Here is a 27,390-nt window from a genome sequence, read left to right as displayed (position 1 = left end):
GTCTAAAATGGCATTTTTTAGATTGCTTATAAACAATGTCATATTGAACAAGCTTCACTTCTCAGCGAAAGAAAATTTTTAATTAACTTGTATTTTTTTTAAATTCTATTAATATCAAAAAAGATCGATTTTAAATTGTTTTCTCGAATTTTTTTACCAAATTTTAAGACAAAACTCAAGTGATAGTTGATATTTTGTTTGTCTGATTTTTGTTTATTATGCAAAAAGAAGTTATTAAAAGATTAATTATGAAAAATGTTGGATATTATTTATTAAAAAAGAGGTTTCTTTGTTTGGGTTATGAGGCTCGTGGAATATGACTTAAAGGAGTGTCTTTTCTATGAACATTTTTTTTTCTCGAGAAAACTGTAGCTTCGTCTACAAAAAAACACCTTAATAGGTCCCAACAATCAAAATGAAACCAATTGACTTCTAGAACTGTTCTCAAACTGATACCAGGTCTCAGTTACAAGTAGCCCAAACAGTAATTACAAATATGCTAATTGTGAGTAGGAAAATGTTCTAATTTGATCGATCCGGCAGAAAGAAGACGAGTCGCCGCCACCATGCGATACCACCGAGGAGGAAACTCTACAGATCTCATCGGCCAACTACCTCGCCTGTTCATTGTACGTAGAGTGCGAAAGAGCCACCGCCAGGTTAGAGTCTGCCAAGGCGAACCTTCAAGGTATGGAATCGCGAATTCGTCGCCGGTCAGCTATGGTAGCCGAAGACGTCAGGGACTATTTTGCAAAGTGTAGACAAGATCTTGCGAAACGGGAACATCAACTGCTGAAGGAAGTGGCGTACAGAAGTATGGCTGCTGAGGAGGACCTCCGAGCCCAACTTCATCGCGTCCAGGAGATGAAGGATAGAGTGGAGACCAGGGCCTCGGAGTTGAAGTCCGATATCCCCCTGTCGCTTACAGCGCGAATGAGGAAATATGAAAGGATAGCGAAGGACTTAAACGCTCTGCGCTCGGTGGAGTTTGGTGCGGGAGAAGCAGACTTGTTCTCTCCGGAATATAAACTTTTGAACCGAAGGTTACCGTCGGCACCGACGCTAGATTATTTCGTCGTGGCTCCAGCGAAAAATGGTCCGGGACTAAATGACGGCGCGTCTTCGGCGAGCGGAGATTCTGGGATAGAGTCTTCGGCTGGGTGGGAGGTTTGAGGTAGAGGAGGTTCCTCGTAGTGAGGATACGGCGCTACGTGGGCGATAGTATTATATTGTTATTATTGTACTGTAACTGTTAGATATAAATATAAGCCTAGCCAGTTTAATTTTGGTGTCTACAATTGCCTCTAAGTGATAATAATAACCGCAATAATTTTATTGCTCTCCGCAAAATAGGTTTTGACGGTAGTAAGTCGTATATGGAGCCAAAACAACATAAATGACCAACTAGAGAGTATTTCCTTTTTACTTATATTACTTTGATGATCAAAGTAATGTAATATGTTCTACGTCTACGGGGTGTTTCGCGGTTCATGGTTCTTAGTCGACAGACAGACTCTTTTCGCAATCATCTTAATTCTTTGCGAACATCAATTAAATTTACTATTCAGAAAGAAAAGAACGGCTGTCTACCGTTTCTAGACGTCGTAGTACGTAGAAATAATGGTTCTATTAACACGCCTGTATATAGGAAACCTACCCACACAGGACAGTATCCAAATTTTGAGTCTAACCATTCTGAAGTAACAAAACTAGGAATAATTAAAACACTGTGCAAAAGAGCAATCCACAATATACAGCGACCAAGCATCTCTCGATGCCGAATTGAATAATATTAAAAAGGATTTGCTTCAGGACGGTTACTCCGAAAAATCTATAAACAAAATAATAACAAACTGTAAGCGGGAAACAACACCGGAACCATGTGAGGTAGATACTCTTTCTCTCTTGACGATCCCATACGTGAAAGGAATATCAGAAAAGATTATGCGAATAGCTAAACAATATCAAGTTAAAACATTAAAAAGTGTACTCACAAAAACAAAGCCTGAAACGTCGACTTAAGAGAAAGGGTGTATCTACCAGATACCCTGTGCATGCGGAGAGTCATATATTGGCGAAACCAAACAAGCTCTAAAAATAAGAGTTGAAGAACATAAGAAACATACAATAAAGGGTGAAAGGGAAAAGTAGGTATCGCAGAACATGTGTGGACCAAACAACGCAACATCCAATGGTCCAGAGCGCGGGTTGTTCACAGAGAGCAGCATTGGCGAAAGCGCAAATTTAAAGAAGCAGTTTTAATTAGAAACAATGAAAAAATCTTCAGCAATCCAAGAGTGGATATATCAACAATTTGGCAAGCTCTAATAAGACGCACCAATAGCCTTTTAAATAGTTGAAAATATTTTTTGATCATGTCTCAAATTCCGCCATGTTTTTCGGGCACTTTACAAATAAACATACGATACACACTACGTTTTCTATATAATTTAAAATAAAAAAATATAAAGAAAATTGCATGTCTGTTGAAAACAGTGAAATTAAAATGAACGTTTATTTACAAATAAAAAATTAACAAGTATCCAACAGAATATCCAGATCCCATAAGTTGTCTTCAGAATCAATCTTGTAACAAGGTAATTAAAATATATTATTGACATCACAAATACGACTTTAACCTCAAATAATGAATCTGAATGAATGAATCACAAGGACTTCGCTGGCTGAAAAATATAAAGAAAACAATGATGTAAGCTTATTTATATGAATAGCTTGAAAATTTAATTTTAATTCAATTATAATCTATAGCAGTATAGAAAAATTTTAACATATGTTCCGAACTAAGTATTCAAAGGGTTTCAAATAATATAGCTGAAAATATGGAGTATGAAAATGGAAATGCTGTAAATGTTGAAGTTACTGAAAAAAAGCGAAACAGATTTATCAACTCTGAATGTAACTTCTGTATTCTTATCAAACTCGTGTACTGCAGAAAATGTGTTTCCGTCAACTGTAACCAATGATAATCATAAGAGCTTAGTAACAGAGGTTCAAGTAGAAGACGAAATATCGCCGTGACCGAGGTGTTCAAACTGACATTAAAAAATTCACTAGTAAAAAAATTCAAGTGAGTCTACGTCAAGTTTCAGTGATGCATAAATTTGAAGAAAGTTTAAAAAGTGATATGAAGAAAAGTAAATTTTATACTAGTTTAACGTAAGAATAAATTATTATTTTACACAATTTTGTTAATCCGGATAACAAGAATGTCACAGGTAAAAATGATTAAGAGAAAAAAAGTAGCAATTATCATAAAAAACTAACGTCAATTCAACAGCTGATTTTCGTGCTCATACGATTACGTGTAGGCCTTTTAGTTGAGGATTTAGCTTTTAGGTTTGAAATTTCTACAACTTTAGTTTCCAAAACTATTAAATTTTGGATACAGTTTTTATTCGATGAATTTACGCGTAATTTGAAGCCATTTATGTTCCTGTCAAGAAAAAAATTCCTGAGACTCCACCAAACAACTTTTAAATCTCTAAAAAATATTAGAGTTATTGTTGATTGTACGGAATTTCAATGTCAGTCACCATCCAACTTCGAACATCAAGGAAATTTATTCTCTTCTTACAAAGTTCGAACTACTTATAAAGCACTAATTGGATGTACTCCAAATGGAGGTGTATGTATTGTAAAATCAAATATTTCTGATTATTTGGAGCCGGGAGATTTAGTTTTGCAGATAGAGGATTTACCATTCATGATATTGTTAAATCAAAGCACGCCTATTTGAACATAACACCATTTTTAAATGGCAGAAAACGATTATCGCCTCAAGAAGAAACGGATTGCTAAACAACGTATTTACGTAGAGCATGTAATTGGAAAAATTAAACAATTTTGACTGGTTCAGAAGGTTTTACCATTACGCTTACGTTCATCGATGTCTCAAATTTTATTCGTGTGTGCATGTTTAGTTAATTTCCAGCCGCCAATTATTATTGATTAGCGATTTAAAGTAAAAACGAAATATATTGTAACCATATTGTTCTTCAGTCATTTTTTACTGCGAGCTGGAAGGTGTCATTTTTATACCCGGAAAATTGTAAATAATATACATATAAAAACTTATATTACGGAACTAAAACTTTTTTAATTTTTAAATCTTATATTTTAAACAAATAAAAAATTAAATGTAAATAAATAATAAATAATTTAAACAATTATAAATGACTGATTGTATTCATTAAATTAAATGTAAATAGTTATTTTTGATTTTTAATAACTTCTTTGGTTTTAGATAGGTCAAATGGTTCCAAATCTCGTGGAATGCGCATTTCAAAATACTCCTGCGCTAAAATGTTTTGGTGAAAACTACTTATACGTTTTAATACTGGCTCAATAAAATTAGCATCATACTTAATTCTTTCAACGAGCAAACCCTTTGACGTCCATATTACAAAGTCTCACCATTGTCTTCCCGTCACAGCGATTTTTGTTTGGACTTCATAAAAATATTGGTGGTTTCTCTTCCAAAATCTTTGGACATTTAATTTCTAGAATTCCTTGTATATTGTTAGGTACGTCTGTCACCAGTCCATGTGGAGAAGCTCCAATTCCTGGAAATTTTGGATTAATCCACAATTTGAAATTTCAAATCCAAATTTCCTTAATGTAAAATAACAATACTTTTCCTTGGCAATCTCTTCATTATCACGTCCATACTTTAATGCCAAATTGTCAAAAATTTTATCAATCCATAAGTGGTATTTTATCCAAGTACAAATTTGCTCATTTTTCTTTTCGAAACTTAAATATTTAATTTTTGTACTTTCACCAATCATCGCTAGCCGACTGAACACCAACAGTCAAATCTCTGGGTACATCTTGATCATTAGATAATGAAGTTGTTAATTGATAGACCAGGGTACGTAAAATTGCTTTTCGAGGTAAATTCAGTTCATAATCATTGTAACTACGAGTTCCCAATATACTCGGACGTTGATTAGTCCCATGTAACATTTGCAACTCACGTGCAAAGTATAATGTTTTTTGTTTTTCGTGTTGTAAATTTCGTATGTCATCAATATTACTTTTTGGACTTATTTGACTTGATTATATTGATAGTCAACTTTATCGGCTACTTTTTTTTTCGATCCCTGATTCCAAATGCAAACTTTACATGTACAAGGTTCATTTTGTTTAGCAGTTTCTTTACATTGCATCAATAAAATATGTAGAAGAGCGGTAACGTGTGCACAACGTCCTAAACTTGATCCTTTACATTCACACGTCCCACATAAAATTTTACCATTTTCTGAATTTATGATAATCTTTTATTTGACTTTTCAAACAATAAATATTTTAAGACGTGATGGAATCAAAAAGATCTGTAACAGAATTACTGTCAACATATATGTGGTGTATTTGGCAACACCGCGGGCCGACCAAAAAGTTAGTCTCAGCCGGTGTGTCCAAGAGGCAACAACGTTTTCACGTGCGGTACCGTGGTAAAATAAATTAACCTTTATTTTTGTGATATCAAAGTGGAAGTAATTAACTTTACTGTTTTCTTTCGAAAACCCAGTCCACCGACATATCAATATAGCTTCCCTCTTTTTATAGGTTTCGCTGTACTGTAATCTAAAATTTTTGATTCATTTTCTTCATCGTCAGCACAAGAATCATAATTTTCTTTCTCTACTATACAAGATGAAATCAGATATTCATAGGTAGAAGCTTCATTAAATAATTTTGGCAAACTTGTTGATGGAAATTTTTGCCATACAATTGGGAAACTCAACAAAGGACTTTTACTGCTTGACGATTTCGTTGCTTGTCTTGTTCCAGCTTCAACCACTTTCCTTTGTCTAGGCTTGGATCTACTGGGAGACGGTTGCGAATTGCGTCCTTTACCCTAAAAGATTTACAATTAATTTTGGTGGTCAAAATTCTGAATATTATTTCCACCTTGAGGACGTCCATGACATTTTAACCATCGTCTTAATTGAATACAATTATGAGCTTCTACCGTTGCATGCACTAATGATGCACCATCAATTAATTTTTCATTTAATTTTATTGCTGACAGAGGTGATAAGACTTTTTGGCCGGCCATATTCAGAAAAAGTGCCCGAAAATTTCATATTCTCGCCGTTTAAACATGGCGGGCGCGCGGGCGCTGAGCAAACCATTAAAAAAACAACTTCACGCTTGACTACACCCGACTCCGTCATGGATGAGCGCCGTCGCTTAGTATATAAACCTTGTAGCAGCGTTACCAACCCTACTGTTTTATCAGTAGATTTGCTGTTTTCACATTGATGACCATGTTTTCTGTTTCATTCCTATTTTCTACTGTTTTTCGCGTTCAGCGCCACCTAATACACTACTATGTAAACATTTTTTGATAACCACTACGTAATAAAACGCAATGACAAACCACCACGTAATAAAACGCATTGATACTAGATGGCAGTATCTTCTTCATATTTTTATGCACGGGGAAATCCCTATTTACGAATAACAGCTACACGCCTATTGTATTGCGTAGTGTGGGTATTGTTTTATAGTCACACGTCACAACACCATGAACGGTTTCTTTGAATTGCGGCGTCTATTTTGAAAAAATAATAATTACAAAGTTTTTGATAAAATGAGTAGTGATTCATCGACTAGAAACAGCCCTAAGAAGAAAAATGTGAAATATGAACAGAAATTCGTAAATTCGTGGTTAAAAGGTGATAAGTTCAAAGGCTGGTTAAAGAAAAGCATTAAATGTGAGACTTATTTCTTTTGTTCTGCGTTTAATTGCGTCAGAAAATGTGATATACACGAAGTGTTAGGACACAAAGATTCAAATGGCCTGATTTATTGCTGAACATAATCTGTCTTTTAACTTAGCATCTCATTTGAATAAATTGATTTGCGCTGTAGGTCCAGATTCGAAAATTGCTGAACAATTATCTATAAGCCGCACAAAAGCTAGAGCTATTATTGTTAATGTAACTGCGCAGACAGCTGAAGAAAATATAATAGAGATGTTACAGAACAATTGCTTTGCATTACTTGTTGACGAAAGCACAGATAAATCTACGATAAAACATTTAGCGCTTGTCGCTAGAATAGTAAAATTAGATTTCAGCGTTGAAGATAGATTCCTGACTTTAATACCAATCGTAGATGGTACAGCAACAGCGTTGTATGGCAAAATAGTAAAATATTTTGTTGAAAAAAATATTCCTTACAAATCAAACATGATAGGCTTTGCTTCTGATGGCGCTAACGTTATGTTTGGAGATAAACATTCATTGGTCACTTAACGGAACTGGATAGAGAATGGATAGAGAATGGCGAATGTTAAGAAATGTCGATTTTTCTTTCGACCAAAACAAAACTCCCGATATTGTCGACTTTTGGAAACATGTACAAGAATTAAGAAATGGAGACGAATCTCAAACATTCCCTACATTGTGTGAATTGGTAAAAAAGCTTTTGTGCCTACCACATAGCAGCGCCGCGGTGGAAAGGTTATTTTCTGCTATAAATATTATGAAAACCAAATTAAGCAATAGAATATCGACTACAACTATAAAAGGAGTATTACACACTAAATCCGAAATAACTGATTGCTATTCATTTGAAGTTACAGAAAAGCACATGAAGAAATTCAACAAAAACATGTATGATTTTAAAAATAAAAATGAGTGTGAAAATATTGAAGATGAGGCAATTGAAAATGAAACTGGAAAATAATTTTACTTTGATTTTTGTTTTATGTTGCTGTGATTATAAATACATCAATTTATGTGGGTTCTAGTAACTAAGAAAGTTGTTTATTATTTAATTATAAGAGCGAAATTATGAAATCTGCCTTTTTTTCTTTACCTACCGCTTTCTACTGTTTTTTTTTAGGCGAGTTGTTGTTTTTTAGTTTTTTGAGGTTGGCAACACAGCCTTGTAGCCTTAGAATTAATTTTAGTTTACAATTGATAACGGGTAGTGATACAACTGTCCAAAACGTTGTGTAAGTTAAAAATAAAGACAATGGAAGTTCGACATCCTTTTAGTATTTCTACTGAATCAGTGTCTACCATCTTTAGCAATAGCAATGTTATGTAACATGTGTGCTCTATATGCGGTGCAATGTCCAAGGTTAATAATTGAATAAACAAGAAAACAATGTATAGGGCAGAGGAACATTTCATTACCGGTGTGAGCCGAGGGCCGTTTTATGAGTCCGTCGGAACCCAGCAATACTCGTACGTGCTTGTTTGGACTCGCGATCGCTTTAAATTAAGTTACCCGTCAATATTGACGCTTACGTGCAGTTTTATTTGAGAAATAGAACATCAAGCGCATATTTTCTTTCTAACGAGTGTCGTTCCCCTGATAATCAGCAAATTTAAACATCAATCCATAAATCTTTTTAACGCGGAATGGAAGTGTTTATATTTGCGGGCAAGAAAGTACAGCAATTTATTGATTTTAGGTTCCGCTGACAACTTAAAAAACGAAGCAACATGTGAACTGAAATTAGCACTGCATTGTTGTACCCTAAAGTGAATAACACATCTAGTTAAAAGGATGCAAATGAATTTTAAGTTCAATATACTACAGTAATTAAAAATAATACACATTTCCTGCAGCACTGAAGACGAACGTAGTCATTATAGTTAATAGAAATATCTTTATAAAGAAACATTGCTAACAATTTGAGTGCGTTAAAGAAAAATGTGGGTGTGGAAATAGTATATTATGCAACAAGTGCGGTAAACGGCATTTGACTCACGAGTTTAATAATAAGTTTACCGAACGTGTTGCGTACTATACCTTTTCTACGACCTTCAGTTTTTGGGTACATTTTCGCAAAACAACAAGAACACATTCACTGACATGACCGCCAGAATTGACAAACGTCAAAATTCAAAGCGTGGGAAATATGTCCGAAAACATCGGATTGCTGACTATTGTTGATTATTTCTTTCTACTCCCGTCTGTAAAATACCCACCGATCTAGCGTGCGGGAAGAGTCACTTTACCACGTCAGTTTCGTTTCCCACGGATCCGAACCACTTCGGACAATTCCGGGATTTTACCGCACGGGTTTGGGAGCAATCGGATGTTTTCGGAGATATTTCGCACGCTTTGAATTTTGACGTTTGTCAATTCTGATGGTCATGTCAGTGAATGTATTCGTGTTTTACGAAAATCAAATGCCGTTTACCGCACTTGTTGCATAATATACTATACTATTTTACAGACGGGAGTAGTAGAGTACAACGTCAGTTTCGTTACTTATGACTGCGAGCCACTTTGGACATTTTCGGGATATTACCTATGGGTTTGGGAATGTGTTTTCGGCGATATTTCCCCACGGCTTGAAGTTTGACGTTTGTCGTGCTGTTTTGCATAAATGTAGCTGAAAGCTAATGATCCTATAAAAAGTATAATGCCGTTTATCAAACTTCTTTCATAACATATTATTACGTGTCTCTCTTTGTTGCGTTCCGGGCTATTTCATTTTAATATAAGTCGCCTTTGAATTGGTTTCCATTGTAACGAATCAAATAGATACCTTGACATGTTATGGCTAGAATTTAAACACGTCAATTGGTTTCCTAAAATGGAAATAGAAAAAGCAGAACAATCATATATCCATATTGCAAATAATATGGAACAAATCATAATTAGAACAGGCGATGATAGTGATAGTGATACTGATATATTATGTGAATAATTTTAAGTAATTTAAATAGGTAATAAAAATAATTTGTAATTTTATTTTTATTTAAACATAAATACATACATAAATAAATAAATATTTTTTAGTATCTTTCCTAACAACACCCCAAATAATTAAATTCTAAGCAAAGTACGGACCTGTTCGGCCATATTTCATTCTTACAGCTTGCACTGGTCTTTCCTTAATTCGTATCAGTTAGTCACTTTCTTATATCTATGAACAGACTTTAATATACAGAATATAGAATATTTTTGCAAAAATTTCGTTAATTATGGCCGTTTTTAATTATTATAGATAATGCACGATTTCATTCTAGACTTAGTGAAAGTGTACCAAATGCATCGACAAGAAAAGAAAAAATTATCAATTGGCTACTCAGTAAGAGCATTAGTTACCCAGAAAACGATCTAAAATGTGAGTTGCTAAAAAGTGTCAAAATTTACACAACAAACATGCCGTATGCTACAGACGAAATAATTGCTAAAATGCGTTCTTACCATTGGATATTTAATACTATACAAGACCGAAAATGGTTTTTTGTTGTTGTTTTTTTAAATTGAGTGCAAAATCGATTACACCTTCCTGATTTAACTTTTCGTGATCGATTCGTTGACATTATCTTCTGGTTTAACAAGAACATAATAAATTATAAGCGGTGAGCCTCTATCTGAGTTGGGAATAAAACTGGATGAAAACCTAATTTGGGCGTACTAACAGTACCATCGCTTTAAATTCTTTCACATTTGCTTTTTGTAAAGGAAAATAACACAATCGTATCATTTAAAACAAAAGTGAAGGAATTCCTTATTCAAAAATGCTTCTAGTCCCTGCAAGATTTGTCTTCAAAGATTTAGGAAACAATTTATGCCATATTTTTTTTACATTATTTGTTTTTTGCTGTAAACTACATCTACATTTAGATTGTAACATTTATGTTTTGTTTTGTTAGAAAAAAAAACTAATAATTATTTATCAACAATATAGAAATAATTGCAGGGCCAACCTTAGGGGTTACATCTCCTAAAAGTTTTAACCAATCAAAATAAATTTTTTCGTCCAACTGCTTTGATAACGTTTTTATCGGAAATTCACCTTCATTGCCTGCAAGATTAATAAGTGGATATTTCCTTGACATCTACAGTGAATGGCCAAAATATGAAACAAATTCGTTAAGAAATTAGTTATTGGATTTAAAAAAGAAATGCACTAAATTAAAAACATATAATGATGGTCAAAAAGTAGTTGTCGATAGCAAATTCTTTTTTTTTCTGAGCAAAAGAAAGTGAATATGGCGCGTCTAAATAAAACCCAGAGGAGTAAAATTTCAATTTACATTGGAAATGGAGTCAAAACGAGAACTCGAGAAGAAAATTTGAGAGAAATTTTAACATTTTATTAGAAGTTCAGCTTTAAATAAAGATGTTAGCAAACGAACAACTTTGAGTGTATTAAAAGAAGAAAAATATCATCCGTACAAGATTACATTACAACAGGAGCTGAACGAAGATGATCCCGACGGCGGACTAGAGTTTTATGAAACGTCGTCAGATACTGTTTAAATGATAGGGTAAATAAACAAAATTTTAGGTATTGAATTACAAATAATCCCCGACGGATGAGAGAAAATCATATAAAAGATGCACACGCATGGGATTTTGAATAACAAAATTACCTTCATGGAACCCGATATATTACAATTTCTTCAAAATCCAAATCAGCCTGATTAGCATTGCAGTTTAAATTCTAAATGAATAATATTGCTAACCTATAACTGCCGCTTTAGAAAGATTACAGAAAACAAACATCAGATGTATTGAAGAAAATGGGGGACAAGTTGAACAATTCCATTTGTAAAATTAATTACTTACATATTGTATTATACTTACCAAATTAAAAGTTATAGAATATTTTGTAATGTAGCGTTTAAGTTAATAGATATTTCGAAAACTATTTAACGTACCATCGGGGGTTAATTATACGTAGTTAGTAGCCAATCCACCCACCTTATGTAGTTTAATAAACGTTCATTGTATTTTTTCTTTGCGAATAAAGCATTTTGTATATGATAAAATTGTCACTGTCAGTTAAAACAAAAAAACCTCTGCTTTTTGGCGACGACCTACTTCACAGCCACCTAAGATATAAATTATAAACTCTAGAATATTGTTTTATTTTTGAATGTTGCTTTTATATTTCAAAAACAATTGGATTTGAGCATAGGACATATTATACAAGAAATGTGCAGAGTTTTTAAGCGATTATATATTTTTATATGTACATACAAAAATATATTTTGCAAATAGTTTACTTGTGTATTTGACGGTTTTTTCCCAAATGTCAAGTAAAAAAAATTAAAGGAGGTGAGAGGGAGGACATTATAAACGATCACCCCATACAATATTACATTTTTAAATATATTTAATTGTAGTGGAATATTTTCGTAGTTGTCAAGATAAAGTAATTTTAGTGGGTTTAGTTTCCTTTTGTTGTATTCAACGAATGAAAGAGCACGCCCATAATCAGAGTTAAAGCTCCAAACCAGCGAAGTTTCCGCTCTAAGGAAATAATAATAATAATAATAATAATAATAGTAATGATAATATTTGCCTACTTTTTGTACTTCATATTTACATTTATCTAGTAGCAGTAAACCAAAAGCACAGCGCAAAAAAAGGAACTGGGAAACAATTTTCAAAAAGACCAAAGCCCAGTCCCCAATTTCATAGCTATTTATATTTTAACATATTATGATGCATACTGAATATATTAATTCATTAACAAACATAAAAACAAACAAACTGTACAGTATATTATTAATAGAAATTTACTTCGGCTAATTATCTTTGACTATTAGATTGATCATAAAGAAAAGTTTTAGAATTGTTTCTAAAAACGCGGGCATCAATTTCTTTATGTTATTGGGAACAGCATTATACCATTTATAGATACAGTAAGATCTTGCAAACAATGCTTTACGATGCAGGGGAGGAGAAATAAGACAACTATATCGAAGATTCAAAGTGTGGACCTCAGTCCGGTATTTTATTTTTGTACTCCCTTCTGTAAAATACCTAATTACATACCGATCTAGGGTGCAGGAAGCGGATGTTTTCGGAGATATTTCCCACGCTTTGAATTTTGACGTTTGTCAATTCTGACGGTCATGTCAGTGAATGTATTCGTGTTGTTTTGCGAAAATGCACCTAAAAACTAACGGTCGTAGAAAAAGTATAGTATGCACCACGTTCGGTAACCTTTTTAACTCACTCGTTTATTAAAAACTCGCTCCGCTCGTGTCAAAAAAACTGGTGAGTCAAATGACGTTTACCGCACTTGTTGCATAATATACTATTTCTACTCCTGTCTGTAAAATACCTAATTATATACCGATCTAGCGTGCAGGAAGCGGATGTTTTCGGAGATATTTCCCACGCTTTGAATTTTGACGTTTGTCAATTCTGACCGTCACCTCAGTCAATGTATTCTTATTCTGCGCTCCGCTCGTGTCAAATAAACTCGTGAGTCGAATGCCGTTTACCGCACTTGTTGCATAATATACTATTTTCGAAGAGATATGGAGGGCAGGCATTTAAAATTATATTATGGCAATGAAACTGTCGACATTTTTCCATTGATAGCCACTTTGCCTCACGGAGTTAATACGATATGCGATGACGACGCCTGACACCGTAGGTCAATCGTAAACACGACTTTTGCACTCTCTGTATTCTGGTTACATCTTCTTGATATCCAAACAAGGACCAGAAACCATCTTCATAATTAAAACGAGAAAGTACCAGTAAATCCATTAATGTAATTTTAAGGTTAGTTTTTAAAAGGTGACAACTGGGATAATTTTTTTAACTCATATAGGCTTTTTGAATGCACTTCTTTACGTGGGGCTTAAAAAATATTGATCTTTCACGCGTATTCAAAAGTGACGTTTAATTACTTCCTTAGATTGGGCAAATAACATAAGGTTAGATTTGGTAGCATTTATTTCGAGTCTGAAAATTCTTCAACGTTCTTGATATCCTCAACATAGGAATGAATTTTGTAGTCCTGTAAACAACGATTCAAACTGCATGTATATATATATATATATATATATATATATATATATATATATATATATATATATATATATATATATATATATATATATATATATATATATATATATATATATATATATATATATATATATATATATATATATATATATATATATATATATATATATATATATATATATTTTATAGGATGATTCTTAGGGTTTGGTCCACAGTGAACAAAACTCACAAATAATTATAAAACACTGTAATTGTCATTGACGTTTCGACCGGCAACCCAGGTCTTTCTCAAAAACTGCAAAACAAAGGACAAAAAAAGCGTCTAACACAGAATATCTTAAACAGTAGACATATACTAATTTAAAAATTACAAATATTACAAAAACAAATGACATATATTAGTCATACTCACAAATTTATTTTTTTTTTAAATGTCTATTATTAGCGCTGTTTGTGAAAAAGTACCACAACATACATCATTGCCAAAAACAATAACGTTCTTGTTTCGGCGTACGAATCACAAATAGAAGTGAAAAATAAACATTCATTGTATCTGATGTCTTTTTTTTTTCTCCCTCTTAGTTTTTATTTATTTATTTTTTTAGAGTGTACGTTTGTGTTACGATGGGAAAAAGCTCTCCTAATCTCGCCGCAAACTGCAAAACACTTAAAAATTAATAATGCTATCGCCCCAAGGATCTACGGCTTACCAAAACTGCATAAACAAAATATCCCGTTAAGACCTATTGTCTCTTGCACTCAGTCCCCTTTCGAAAAATTATCAAAATTCTTAAAAAACATCTTAAAAAACATAGTGAATGATAATGAATACTATATTAAAGATTCGTGGCAGTTTAAAGAAAAAAATAGCAGAATCATTCTACCGCATGACCACATTTTAGCATCTCTAGATGTAGTGTCCCTCTACACAAATATTCCTATCGATTTAGCTATAGACATAATAAATAAAAAATGGGACATGATCAAACTTCACACAGACATTCCACTAGACGAGTTCGTGGAAGCCATAAAATTAACTCAAAATTCGACCTATTTCATATATAATAATAAATATTACAAGCAGATTGACGGTTGTGCCATGGGTGCTTCTATTTCGAGTGTAATTGCGCAACTTGTTCCCGAAGACCTAGAAAAAACAGTTATTGACAAAATGACTATTAAATTACCCTGTTTCTATCGATATGTCGACGACTGTTTTCTAGCAATACCTAAAGAAAAGGGCGACCTCATTCTGAATAGTTTTAACTCATATCACACAAAGATAAAATTTACCATAGAATATGAAAAAGATGACAAAATTAACTTCTTAGACATGACACTAATACGCAAGGAAAACAAAATCAGAACGATGTGGTACACAAAAGATACATGGTCTGGACGATACCTTAATTTTCACTCCCAACACCCAATATCACAAAAAAAGACTGTTATTATCGGGTTGGCTGACAGAGCTATAAATCTATCTGATCCAGAGTACAGAAAAGAAGCTTTATATAAGGCTAAGTACACACTAAAACTAAACAATTACCCAAGTGCCTTAATTAACTCTATTTTTAAAAGAAGGATACATAAATTCTACAACAAGATTTCTGTTAAGGAAAACACACAACCATCAAAACGAAAATATTGTTCGTTGCCATACATACCAAATTTATCGGAAAAAATCTCGAATGTGTTTAAGGGAAGCTCTGTAACAATCTGCCACAAGGGTCAAAATTTGTTAAATAGGAATTTCAGTAAATTAAAAACACCAATACCCAAAGATAAAAAAAGTCACATTGTATATCAAATACCATGCAACGACTGTGACCAAGTGTACATTGGACAGACTAGCCAACTGTTGAAGAACCGCATCAATGGTCATAAGTACGACAAAAAAAACAAAACAGCCATCAGCAGCCATATAACGGAGAAAACACATACTTTAACTTCGATGACACAAAAATACTCGCTACCGAACCAAACACACAAAAAAGGGAAATAATTGAGATGATACATATTCAAAGGAATAAAAACGCCATAAACGCGAAAACCGACATAAAACACCTGAGTGAAATCTATTTCGAATTGTTAAAGTAGACCATTTTAATGCTCAGATGCTTCACTGCGTATCAGTAGATCTTAAACTTAACACAAACGTGCACTCTAAAAAAATAAATAAATAAAAACTAAGAGGGAGAAAAAAAAAGACATCAGATACAATGAATGTTTATTTTCCACTTCTATTTGTGATTCGTACGCCGAAACAAGAACGTTGTTGTTTTTGGCAATGATGTATGTTGTGGTACTTTTTCACAAACAGCGCTAATAATAGACATTTAAAAAAAAAAAATAAATTTGTGAGTATGACTAATATATGTCATTTGTTTTTGTAATATTTGTAATTTTTAAATTCGTATATGTCTACTGTTTAAGATATTCTGTGTTAGACGCTTTTTTTGTCCTTTGTTTTGCAGTTTTTGAGAAAGACCTGGGTTGCCGGTCGAAACGTCAATGACAATTACAGTGTTTTATAATTATTTGTGAGTTTTGTTCACTGTGGACCAAACCCTAAGAATCATCCTATAAAAAATATACAAGGATCCAAGAAAAGCATATTTTTCAACTATATATATATATATATATATATATATATATATATATATATATATATATATATATATATATATATATATATATATATATATATATATATATATATATATATATATATATATATATATATATATATATATTCGAAGTGTTTTCGGAGCGCGAGCATTGAAGATGCCAAGTGAGATTTTGGCGAAACGTCTGCAGGATTCCAGTCGGAAGCAGGATTCCAGTCGGAGTTCAACGAGCGAACGGATGATATCCCGGAATATAGTGTCATCATATATATATATATATATATATATATTAAAAAGGACAGGCGCTAATATTGAGCCTTGGGGTACTCCACACGGAATAATAACATTACTTGATTCTCCTTTAGATGTTGCAACAAACTGAAAGCGATCATTACAGAGACTACGCATAAAAGAGACTGCAGCACTTGAAACCCCCAAATGGTGCGGTATTGACAGTAGAACTTCATGATTGATTTGATCGAAAGCTTTTGAGTAATCCAGCAAAATAAGCGCAGTCATTTGGCTTCCGGAGAATGTCGTCTGTTATATTTAATAGTGCTAATCTAATATAATGAACTGTAAAAACGAACGTCTGCACCCGTCCCGGGTGAATAGAAATGCCGCGAAAATAACAACGTCGCAATTTATTCGATACCAATATTTACAACATTTGAAGCGCACGCCGCTGGTCGTCCTGGAATGTGATCGAGACAATCTCGACACCACGAAACGTCTCAGAGGGACTAGAAGATGAGATCGCGTCAAAAATCGCCGGCTCCGCCTTTCACTTCCACCCTCTCTTGCTGTTGCAGGTTTTACTCTTCCTGTGCGCTTCCAGCTTGTCTTTCCGGTTGAAGCTCTTGTTGCAGTCGACGCAAGTGAACGGCCGGTCGACGCTATGGGTCGTCCTCTCGTGCCTGTGCAGGTTCGAGCTGTGGGTGAAGGTTTTGCCACAAACTCCGCACGGATAAGGCCTTTCGTTGGTGTGAACCCGCTGGTGTTTGTTGTAATCGCCTTTGTGTGTGAACTCTTTATCGCAATGGGCGCACCTTTTAATTTTCTTCGATTGGGTATCGTCGTGAAACGAACCGCGATATCCGGTGGACGTCGACGCCTGAGGCTGACCGATTTCGTCCAGCGATTTGGGTAAGTGCTCCTCGTACGTCCTGGAGGACCACGGGCTGGTACTCTGCATATAACCCGACGAAGTAGATGGATGAAGGAACGAGGCGTCGTCGTAGAAGCTGGACGTCGACGGTCTAGCTCCGCTGGTGGTTTTGGTGTGTTCCTCGATACCCCTGAGAAGCAGCTGCAGGCCGTATTTGTTAAGGCATTCGGCGCATTGGCACCCGTAGCCGTGGTCGTACGGGTTTTCGTCGCCCATTTCGCTCGTCTCGGGTCGCTCGGACTTCGTCGTCGTCGTCACCTGAAACCGACATGTCAGTTTTTCGCGAAGCTGTTATCGACGATGGGCGTGTGCTTAAGCAAGCGATCCGCCTATGAAATGTTCGATAGTACTATATCTACGTAACGTCAGGTCGGGATTTTCCCGCGGCGAGAGTTGGTTGAAAAATTCCGCCCACAGCGGAGAGGCGGCTGAATAATATTTAAAACCTGGATCGCATCCAATAACATTACACCGTTATTAAGTTAAACGGCGATGGCGAAAAAACAAAACCGTCTACGAAAATATCACCGGATAATCCGCCAACGCGAGCGATCCCCCAAAAATTAATTCGGAAAATTTCCGAGCCATTTGGATGATGCATGCGTGCTCGGGTCTGGGAAACGGCGAAGCACAGCGGCTAAACTGTCTACGCACCGCAAGCGATGTTATAGATTTGTTTTGCTTTAAAAATGGGTTCTGTGAAGGGTGAGTCAACGATAAAGTTCGTTATCTCATTGGTTATGAGAAAATACTACACTTAGAGATTTTTTATTAACTTAACTAAAAAATTAATTACAAGAATAAAATTGATTATATTTCTACTAAAATATTTAATTCAATAATGCACAATTTTCCAAATTATATTCTTATTGGGCCAATAAAATTTTGCTGAAATGTTCTACAAACCGAAATTAATAAAATTTATATTATATAATTTATTCCCTGAACAATTCTTAACAACACATGCGTTTAGTATTAACTGGAATATAGAAATTATTGATAATAGATAAATTATTATCTGAATTGGGAGGGGAACATCTGGTGTTTCAGGTTATGTAGAAATTAAAATATTTAATATTTAATATCAAATAACCTATTGCTTTTCAAGTAAAAGTAGGTATTGTACGACCAAAAATATAGTGCATTTATTGCTTTGACGTTTCAAGTATTTTACAGCAGACCTTCGCAGGACCGTGGTAAAATCCATTCCAACAGATCTTTACTCTGCATTAAGTAGATCTCGCCCTAGATGGACCGTAACGAATATTTGTAGAAACTTGAAATTCTTATTTGAAACGTAAATGGACCGTTTTAAATTTAATTAAACATTGATGCTGCGGGGTATTTTCGAATAAGTAGAAGCGTTTAACATCAGGTGATATGTATCGTTCTTAGGAGTTTAATCTAAATTACAATATGGTCGTACATATTACGGAGGTATTTAAATGTGTTACTTCCAGTAAATACGTTTTGTGTACCTGAGCTCTGACCCTGCGAGGCTGTTTTCACTGAGCTCTGTTTATTTATTCTATTCTCTGTCTATTTATCTTAAAGGTAAGTTTGAAAATAATCATTCTTGTCTTGTGTGCCGTTTATTAACAACATTCCTCTTCTTGTAATTTTGTGTCTTCTGCATAGTTCTTCGATTTGTAAACAACAACAGTCTTTTTTAAGACATTTATTAGAATGTCACCATTAAACATTTTTTGACGGTTGCTGTTTTTTAACACTTTAAAATGTGGAGACCGTGGAATGAAGCAGATGTTTCCCTGTTAGAAGAAGACATGGAAAACAACGCAGAATTTGAAGGCGAAGTGGAGATGGTAGTCGAACCTAATGACAATTTAGAAGACGAACTACTTCAGCAAATATAAAACGGATCCATTTGCTAAACAAATTGTTTTGAATGTTTACAGTTGTATAAGAAATTCAGAAGGGGAATTAGGAGCAGCAATAAAAATAAGTAACATATATGTTAATTTGTGCTATTTTTTTATGTACAAATTTCAAGAATTGCTCGGCGAAAAAGATTGAAAACATACTGGAATGGATACGGGTAAGAGTCTGCTCGGCAGGGTGTTCTATAAAGAGCTGCGGTTTTGAAGTAATAAATAGTAGGGAAAGTTAATGACGGGGTCGGTTGTAAAAGCACTATAATTCTGGCCCAAGTATACCTTGTTTCTATTGAAGAAAATAAATTAAAGGTATGGGTTATTTTAGACCTCTGCTCAAGTAAAAGAAGCTATAAGTGCAAAAAGAGAGAAAGTAAGAAAATATGGCATAACATTACAACTCTTTGCCATTGTAGAAGCAACCAAAGTCACTAAGATTACACCTACATTGCTCATGCTTTTGCATATATATATATATATATATATATATATATATATATATATATATATATATATATATATATATATATATATATATATATATATATATATATATATATATATATATATATATATATTCAAGTAGCTAGGCGAAAAAACCGACCTGAACATAGCAAATTTGATTTTGATAAAACGTCGACTTTCGCTACATTTTGGTTAAATTGAATATTATTGTTCGCAAATTGCGCTTTCCTTATACCTTAAATTAATTTTGCATCGCTTGAAATAAATATTTCACTTTTGTTACTTTAACGAAAAGCTCTCGCAAATAAATAATAACTGTACCTAGTATACCTATTTTCTTTCAATAAATAAAGTAGAATTGTAATAATACAAACATATTTCTTGTAATAGTGTAAGAATTATCCTGGCAAATACAATTTTCTTGCGACAAATATATTTTAGATGAGATACGAATTAAAAAAAAATTATTCCCCGAATTCGAAAGGTCACAAATTCCGCATCCGTGTCCACTGTGAGGCAACCCTTAGTTGACCAGTCAAATTTGATCAAAATATTATAAATAAATTCTTGCAACTGTAGAGTGTTTAATAATAATATGTATATTATAATATGCTATTATGCATTTGTAATGTCCAATTTACCTATAACCCTCTTCAAGAAATTCCCGAACTGGATACGATTCGGGGAATCCCAATCCCAAAAATATCGACTCCATTTAGTTCTCAGAACGACGCGACGGCGGTGTAACGCACAACACAAATAAATATAATTTTCATTGTATTTTTAAAATTATTTTGACCAAGTGACTGCGCAATTGACACAAAAACATTTGAGTGGTCAAATACAGTAAATTAAAAAAAAAAACAAGTATGGATTTTCCTTAAGTTGAATTAATTGATATGATTTATATACTGGGTAAAGCGGAATAAAATACTTTATTGGCAGCAAGACTTTACAATGCGAAGTACTGGACAATCTCTTCAGTGTTTAATCGAAAGGCTTAATGCTAACGGTAGTATTGAATACGAAAAAAGGAAAATGGTAAATCGGAATACTACCATGAGGAAAGCGATCAGAAGCAGAAAGTTTATGTGAACACACAAATATTCTCTTTTCTATGTGGAACTACGTCAAGAACTCCTAGACCGTAATTTTGGACAAAGGGTAAACTTCCGCACCCTCATAAGCAATAGAGGATCATCTAAATTTGTTGTCTGAAATAACGTTTTTAGCAGGATTCCATTCTGGACACGGGAAGTGCAAAATCAAAATCATCGATCACTTAATGTGTGGTGGGGAATAAAACTTTAAATTTATTAGACCACATTTTTTTTCGCCAGCCACAAAATTTTTTGCAGAATGATTCAAGAAGTTGAGATCCAGTAAATGTAGTTTCAGCAAGATAATAACAATAATAATAATAAGCTTTATTGTATAACATATATAATATCCAATGGCAAGACAATTAATTCGCTAAAATATCTTTTAATGCCAAAGTAAACTGAGCCGGTGTTAGATCATTGATATCTATATCACTCCACATACAATTAAAAATGTCCATTGATTTAAAGAGTGACCTTCTAGACAAGAAGTTTTTGGAGGAGTTGGAAGGTGGAATATTGGAGATGTTCTGATTGTTCGCGAAGGAACGTGAAAACCGATCTGCGATAACAGCAGTCTATAAAAGATCTACATAACTTAAATAAAATTGAACTGACGCATAGTTCCTATGATCATGATTATCCATTTATATAATTTGATGTTTGTTTAACGATAAGCCTTTTTACAGATTGCGATTAAAATTACACGGAGCATACCCTGTTTAGGGTGGCCCAAATTGGTATACACAAGACAGACGAAAACTAATGTAGGTAAAATTATGGTGAAAAGTGTTCCCGTTTTAGTTTTTTTCGAAAATGTGCATTTTGAAAAAATAGCTGCAACTTTATTGTTATGGAAAGTTTTGTATTTCTATGAGAACATTTAAATTTTTAACACAGTTTCAATATAACATTTTGAAAATCAATACTTTATTGGTTATTGCGCGAGTCTTCTTGGAAAAAATAAAAGTTTTGTGCCTTGGACAAGCAGGCTTTGGACGGAGCAACCGTAATACAGAAAACAAATGCGTACCAGTAGTGACTAAAACATATAACTATCAGATAATATAGTGGCGCTACCATGATAAAAATTCGTAGAGAAACTAATGATTTTCGGCGAATGCCTCTACATTTCAGCCACTAACCTGCACTTTATTTTCTTTCAAAACAACGATTTCCACACTAAGAAAATACTGCCGCACAAATGCCACATCCAAACTTATTGACGATCAATCAGCGGCCATCTAGGCTGTTGAATACCGCATACCTTCTCTTTTTCTAAAGCCATAGTATTCCATTTATTTGAAAGAGTCAAATCAAGACTTGAAGTGCTAACAACCAAATTCACAATTTGATAGATTATTTGTTCGTGCATTTGTTTCCGGTATTAAACTCGCTCCGTCCAAAGCCTACTTATTCAAAGCGAATTTTGAAGAAGACTCGAGCAAAATATGAAGAATGCTATATTTGAAAATCTAAATTATATGCCCCACATAAAAAAAATCGATTTTTCGGTTTTTAACTAATAAACTAGTAATTTTAAAAATATTATATGTACATCAATGAAATCTGCGTAAAAATTTGGTTTGGAAATGTTTTCATAGAAACACAAAATTTTTCTTAACATCAGTTTTCGCCTATCTTTTTTTAGGAAAGGGAATGTCCCTTTTCAAAAGTTTCAAATTTTATTCTAATCGTTCATTTAATAACAACGATGTTCTTGTAGATAAACTATCAAAATGTTGTGACTTTTTCTCCAATTTAACCAATTAAAACGCGAATTCGTCCAACTCGCCCTCAACTTTGGTTTAGCCGAAATCATTTACATAGATTAGGATTGCAGTTTTGGCTTTTATGAACATAGAAATATTTTTTTTGTGAAAATATATAATTTCCATTTTCCCGCCTTTAAAATAGCCAGAACATTAAAATTGCCTTTTGCTTTGGATTTCAAAAGTTTTGGTTAGTTAATGTAAAAAAAATTGTAAAATTCAAAGCAAAAATAAATTCTGCTTAACTGATTTCGATTTATTCTAAAGTCTTCAAAATGTCCGAGTAAAATGAAAATGGTAAATATACCATTGGAAATATCCAACGAAAAATATTTCCGTGTTTATGTTTCACTGTGACTGATTTCGGATATTTCAAAGTCCGGAAATTGAAAATGCATAACTGACTTCGGCTGAAAGAATTTTTTCCAGCCTTTTATAAAACTAAAAGATAACTGGGTACTTACCGGTAGTACCACCTTATCGGCGTGATAATCCTCGAGAAAACACAACACCAAAACCGTCGATTTAGGCTCGCGACGACGTCGGGCGTCGTACATCGTACGGAACGATCTAAATAAGTCTGGTACCGTCATGCTATGGTGTTCGCGATAGTTTTGCCCGAATTTTTCGGAAGCGAACGCGTACTCCAATGACCGACGATGAATAAGGCAGAAAACCCGCCGGACTTTCTAAGATTCGAAGATGCGTTTGGCGCGTTGAGCACGTTGTTCTCGCGACCTCGTGCGCGACGTTGCCGGATCTACGATTTTTTCGGAGCAAACGGGGCTCGCGCTTACGAACACTTCCAATGGATAACGTACTAGCCGATTCTACCGTTGGCGACGTCGCCTTCGATTGCGTCACGATTTGGGGAAACACGTTGACGCGTCGACGGTGTTGTCGGTCAGCGGGATCCCCCATTCCATAGAAGTAAAAATCTGTGACGTTTCACACTAACGGAGACCCGTTCGCCGTACACGATGATGGCATCACGATGCGCGTTTCAATTGAAAGTGCGTCGGTGTTCCCGGACTACCGAGTCCGGGTCTCGCAGGAAATACTTATTCCCGTGAGAAAGAGTGCACAGGATGCCACACTTTTTCTACACTTTTGCATGGTATCTCGCTTATTTGTAATCATATACAGTTGCGGTTTTAGCGACACTGACGACATTGTCGTAGCGTTTTAAGTGTCTGCGAAAAATCGAGTGTTTGGAACCACCCGATATATTTATACAGGGTGTTCGGAAATTTGAAGGAAAGATTCATTTTTAAAAGATTTTTAATTTTGTTTTTAATGCAGTAGGCTTAACTCTCAACGAAAGAAGTTAGTTTTTATACACAGCCCTGATTTAATAAAAGTCATCGTTACAAAATAAAAGTGTTTGAGAAATCTGTCACAAGACCCCAGATAGCACACAATATCCCCAGTACATCCAGTCAATGTCCCATTTAAGTCGCATGTCCCGGGACATGTCGAGGACATTCTTAGGATATACATTAGAATATATACTAAGAATATACTGTAAAATACATCTCAGGGATATCCTCTGAATGGATAGCGTGTGGATTTACTGTACAAGATATACCTCAGATATCCTCTAAATAGATGGCCTGAGGATATCCCTTTGCGCCATAATGGGAACACTTGAATAAAAATAAGGGAAAAAAGTGAGAAACCCTAAAACGAAATGAAACATAAAAAGTTAAATTTGGAACAACTGAGAAGATACTTAGTTTTTTTAGATTTGTGGTGTTTTGGGAGACATTTTTTTTATTGGCAACGTTTTTGTTCACGTCTACATCGACGTCAGTGTTGCCAAGTCCTAAAAAAATCCGGAATCAAACCTTTAGAACCAACTGGTTTTTATTATTTTTGGACACGAACGAGACAAGAAACGGGTTTTTAATGAGAATACCACAGAAAATACGGATTCATCTAAGTAAAAAAATTACAATTACAACAATCCCACAGAACAAGATTATATTTTTAATTATATAGTATAGTTAGTGCACATCTACATCGACGTTAGTGTTGCCAAGTCCTAAAAAAATCCGGAATCAAACCTTTAGAACCAACTTGTTTTTATTATTTTTGGACACGAATGAAACAAGAAACGCTTTTTTATGAGAATACGACAGAAAATACGGATTCATCTAAGTAAAAAAATTACAATTACAACAATGTTAGAGAAAATTCCCCAAAACAAAATTATATTTTTAATTATATAGTATAGTTAGTATATTTTTTTCTTAAAATGGATGCAAGAATCAGCGCGGAAAAACAAAGTATTAATTTTAGGAATCAGCCTGCATAAAATACAATTATCACATTAAATTGGTTGTTGGGTTAATTCAAGAAAACGATTTTCCTATTTTGTAGGGCTTGTTTTCATGGCGATAATAGTTACCATCACGAGAAAAAAAACTAGGTATTTTTTTAGGTTGACAAAAAATATTGCATGAAAATAGGCTTTTACTGTCAAAGACTACAGATATATAAAACCTGTCTTTCTCAAAACTAGAATATTTGCAGATGCGGATAATAAGGCAAACACATCACAAACATCAAAAGAATATGAGAATTCAATAGCTGCTTTGCTGAAAAGAACTACTTTCACCAAAAAATAACAGAAAACCTGTGAAATATTAGTTATTCTTTTAGAGTTTAATGCAAGGTATAGTATATTATCGTATATTTAAGAAACTTTAGGTTAGATTGTTCTATATTTTTGCTATATTATGTACCTACAATTTTTTCATATCTACAATAGACAAAAATTTATATAAAGTTTATAAAAAAAATTAAAGTTTAAATATTAATTGGAAAAACTTGTGCATTTCAAATATCGCCTGATATTCCAGTGATGACTTCACCAATCATATCCAATGAGTTAATTCCATCACAGGCGAGTACCAAACACTGGGATACAATTTTTGTAGCCGTACAATCAATGGGACTACTGAATATTACCTTTCCAATTTTTCTCATAGATTGTTGGAAATAACCTAATAAGTAAGGTCCACTGGTATATCTATATCAACGTATAAACTAATATAACTGGATATCCTTAGTATATCCTGACAAACGTCTTATCTGATATACTGTGGGCGTTCCAATTAGTATGGTCTGTTCATAGAAAGTGACCAATTGCTTTTGAATTCAAGGGTGGTCATTAACATACAATGCAACAAGATTATTACCTTAAGTTTCAGAATTTAAATTCAGGTAAAATTGTGGTCCGTAATAGAAAATAATTTTATACCTACCCGTGTTTAATATTCTTTGGTTTGGTATACTACTTAGGTTAAGTTTATTAGTAATCATTCTTATTTCGTGTGTAATACAGCGTGTGTTGAATCGTGTGCGAATTATGCAAAATATGTGCGAGTCTAGTGTATCTCAGGAGATGCTCCCGTCCAAATGTAAAAAACACTATTCTATTGAGACTAAGGAAGTTATAAACAATGTTTATTTGACTCTAATTGAACGTCAGTCATTGGTGCCAGCAAGCAAGCATCTTAAGAAGAAATAGCCACATTGACGAAAATTCCAGCATTAACTGTATGGAAAATTGAAAATAATCCCAATTCAGCGAGGAAAAAAAGTAGCGATGCTGACATTTAAGTAGGTAATAAAAATAATTTGTAATTTTATTTTAGATTTAAACCTAAATACATACATAAATAAATAAATGTTGTTTAGTATCTTTCCTAACAAAACCCCAAATAATTAAATTCTAAGCAAAGTACGGACCTGTTCGGCCATACAGCATACATTCTTACAGCGTGCCCGGGTCTTTCCTAATTCGTATCAGTTAGTCACTTTCTTACATCTATGTATATCTTCGTATATCCTTGAGACGTCTTAAAGATGTCCCTTAAAACAATATATCTCTAGGATATACGGTATGTCCCGTCAGATATCCCGAGGATGTTTTATGGACGCCCTTTATGGACACTTTACCTAGAACATTTTTTTTATTTTCGCTGTATTTTATTTATTTAGACTGATATTGCAAATTATAACAGATTTCCTAAAGCAGAATTACAAATCCTCAGAAACTGTTACTCTTGTTTTAAGTCGATAAGTGTTATCGTTTGGCCACAAATCGACTATTTCATTCTCGGTTCGAAGTTTACCTGTAAATGTGATTTTACCTAACAGGACTTGATGAAATTTGAAAAAAAGTCATTGGTACGATTCGTTCAAAATTAGTTTCTATTAAAAAAGCCTATTATCCAACGGCTACTGTGATGGCCCATCAGGAGAACTCAAATACTGAATATCGCGATATGCATTTTCGCTACGGAAGAGGAAAGCACTATGGCTTTATATCGAGGCTTATCGAAATAGAAACGTTCCATTTGCTGAGACATACTTCAAAATGTGAATGAGTACGAGAAAACTTGCTGCTAAGTTTGAATGAAAATGATCTTCTGTCCCTTCATGTTTAAAGGGTTCCAGCGCTGTATTCAAAATTATCCGCAATTCTTCAATGTCATTTTGTTCACTAACAAGGCTGCATTCAGTGGATCATTAAAAACCCACATGCAAAAATTGAAGGAAAACATCAGCGCC

At 34.0% G+C, this 27,390-nt stretch overlaps 1 protein-coding gene across 1 annotated transcript; it reads right to left on the bottom strand.

Moving 5' to 3' along the window:
* Positions 1 to 16,722: 16,722 nt before the first annotated feature.
* Positions 16,723 to 23,495, bottom strand: LOC132702056 (zinc finger protein 41-like). Its single transcript, XM_060670467.1, has 2 exons — positions 23,274 to 23,495; positions 16,723 to 17,838 (listed from the first exon to the last, which is right to left on the bottom strand). Exons 1-2 carry the CDS (start codon positions 23,400 to 23,402, stop codon positions 17,197 to 17,199), a joined length of 771 nt encoding a protein of 256 aa, XP_060526450.1. The 5' UTR covers positions 23,403 to 23,495; the 3' UTR covers positions 16,723 to 17,196.
* Positions 23,496 to 27,390: the final 3,895 nt, after the last annotated feature.

This window comes from Cylas formicarius, unplaced genomic scaffold (assembly GCF_029955315.1).
Source record: "Cylas formicarius isolate icCylForm1 unplaced genomic scaffold, icCylForm1.1 PGA_scaffold_5__7_contigs__length_24384050, whole genome shotgun sequence".
Lineage (NCBI taxonomy): Eukaryota > Metazoa > Arthropoda > Insecta > Coleoptera > Brentidae > Cylas > Cylas formicarius.
The sequence above is the reverse complement of the archived record's forward strand: the minus strand, read 5'-3'. Positions and strand labels throughout refer to the sequence as shown.

Excerpts from the sequence above, each read along its gene's own strand:
- LOC132702056 (XM_060670467.1), bottom strand. The coding sequence starts at position 23,402 with ATGACGGTACCAGACTTATTTAGATCGTTCCGTACGATGTACGACGCC. Across the intron at positions 17,839-23,273 it reads CCGATAAGGTGGTACTACCG|GTGACGACGACGACGAAGTC; the intron begins GTAAGTACCCAG and ends TGTCGGTTTCAG.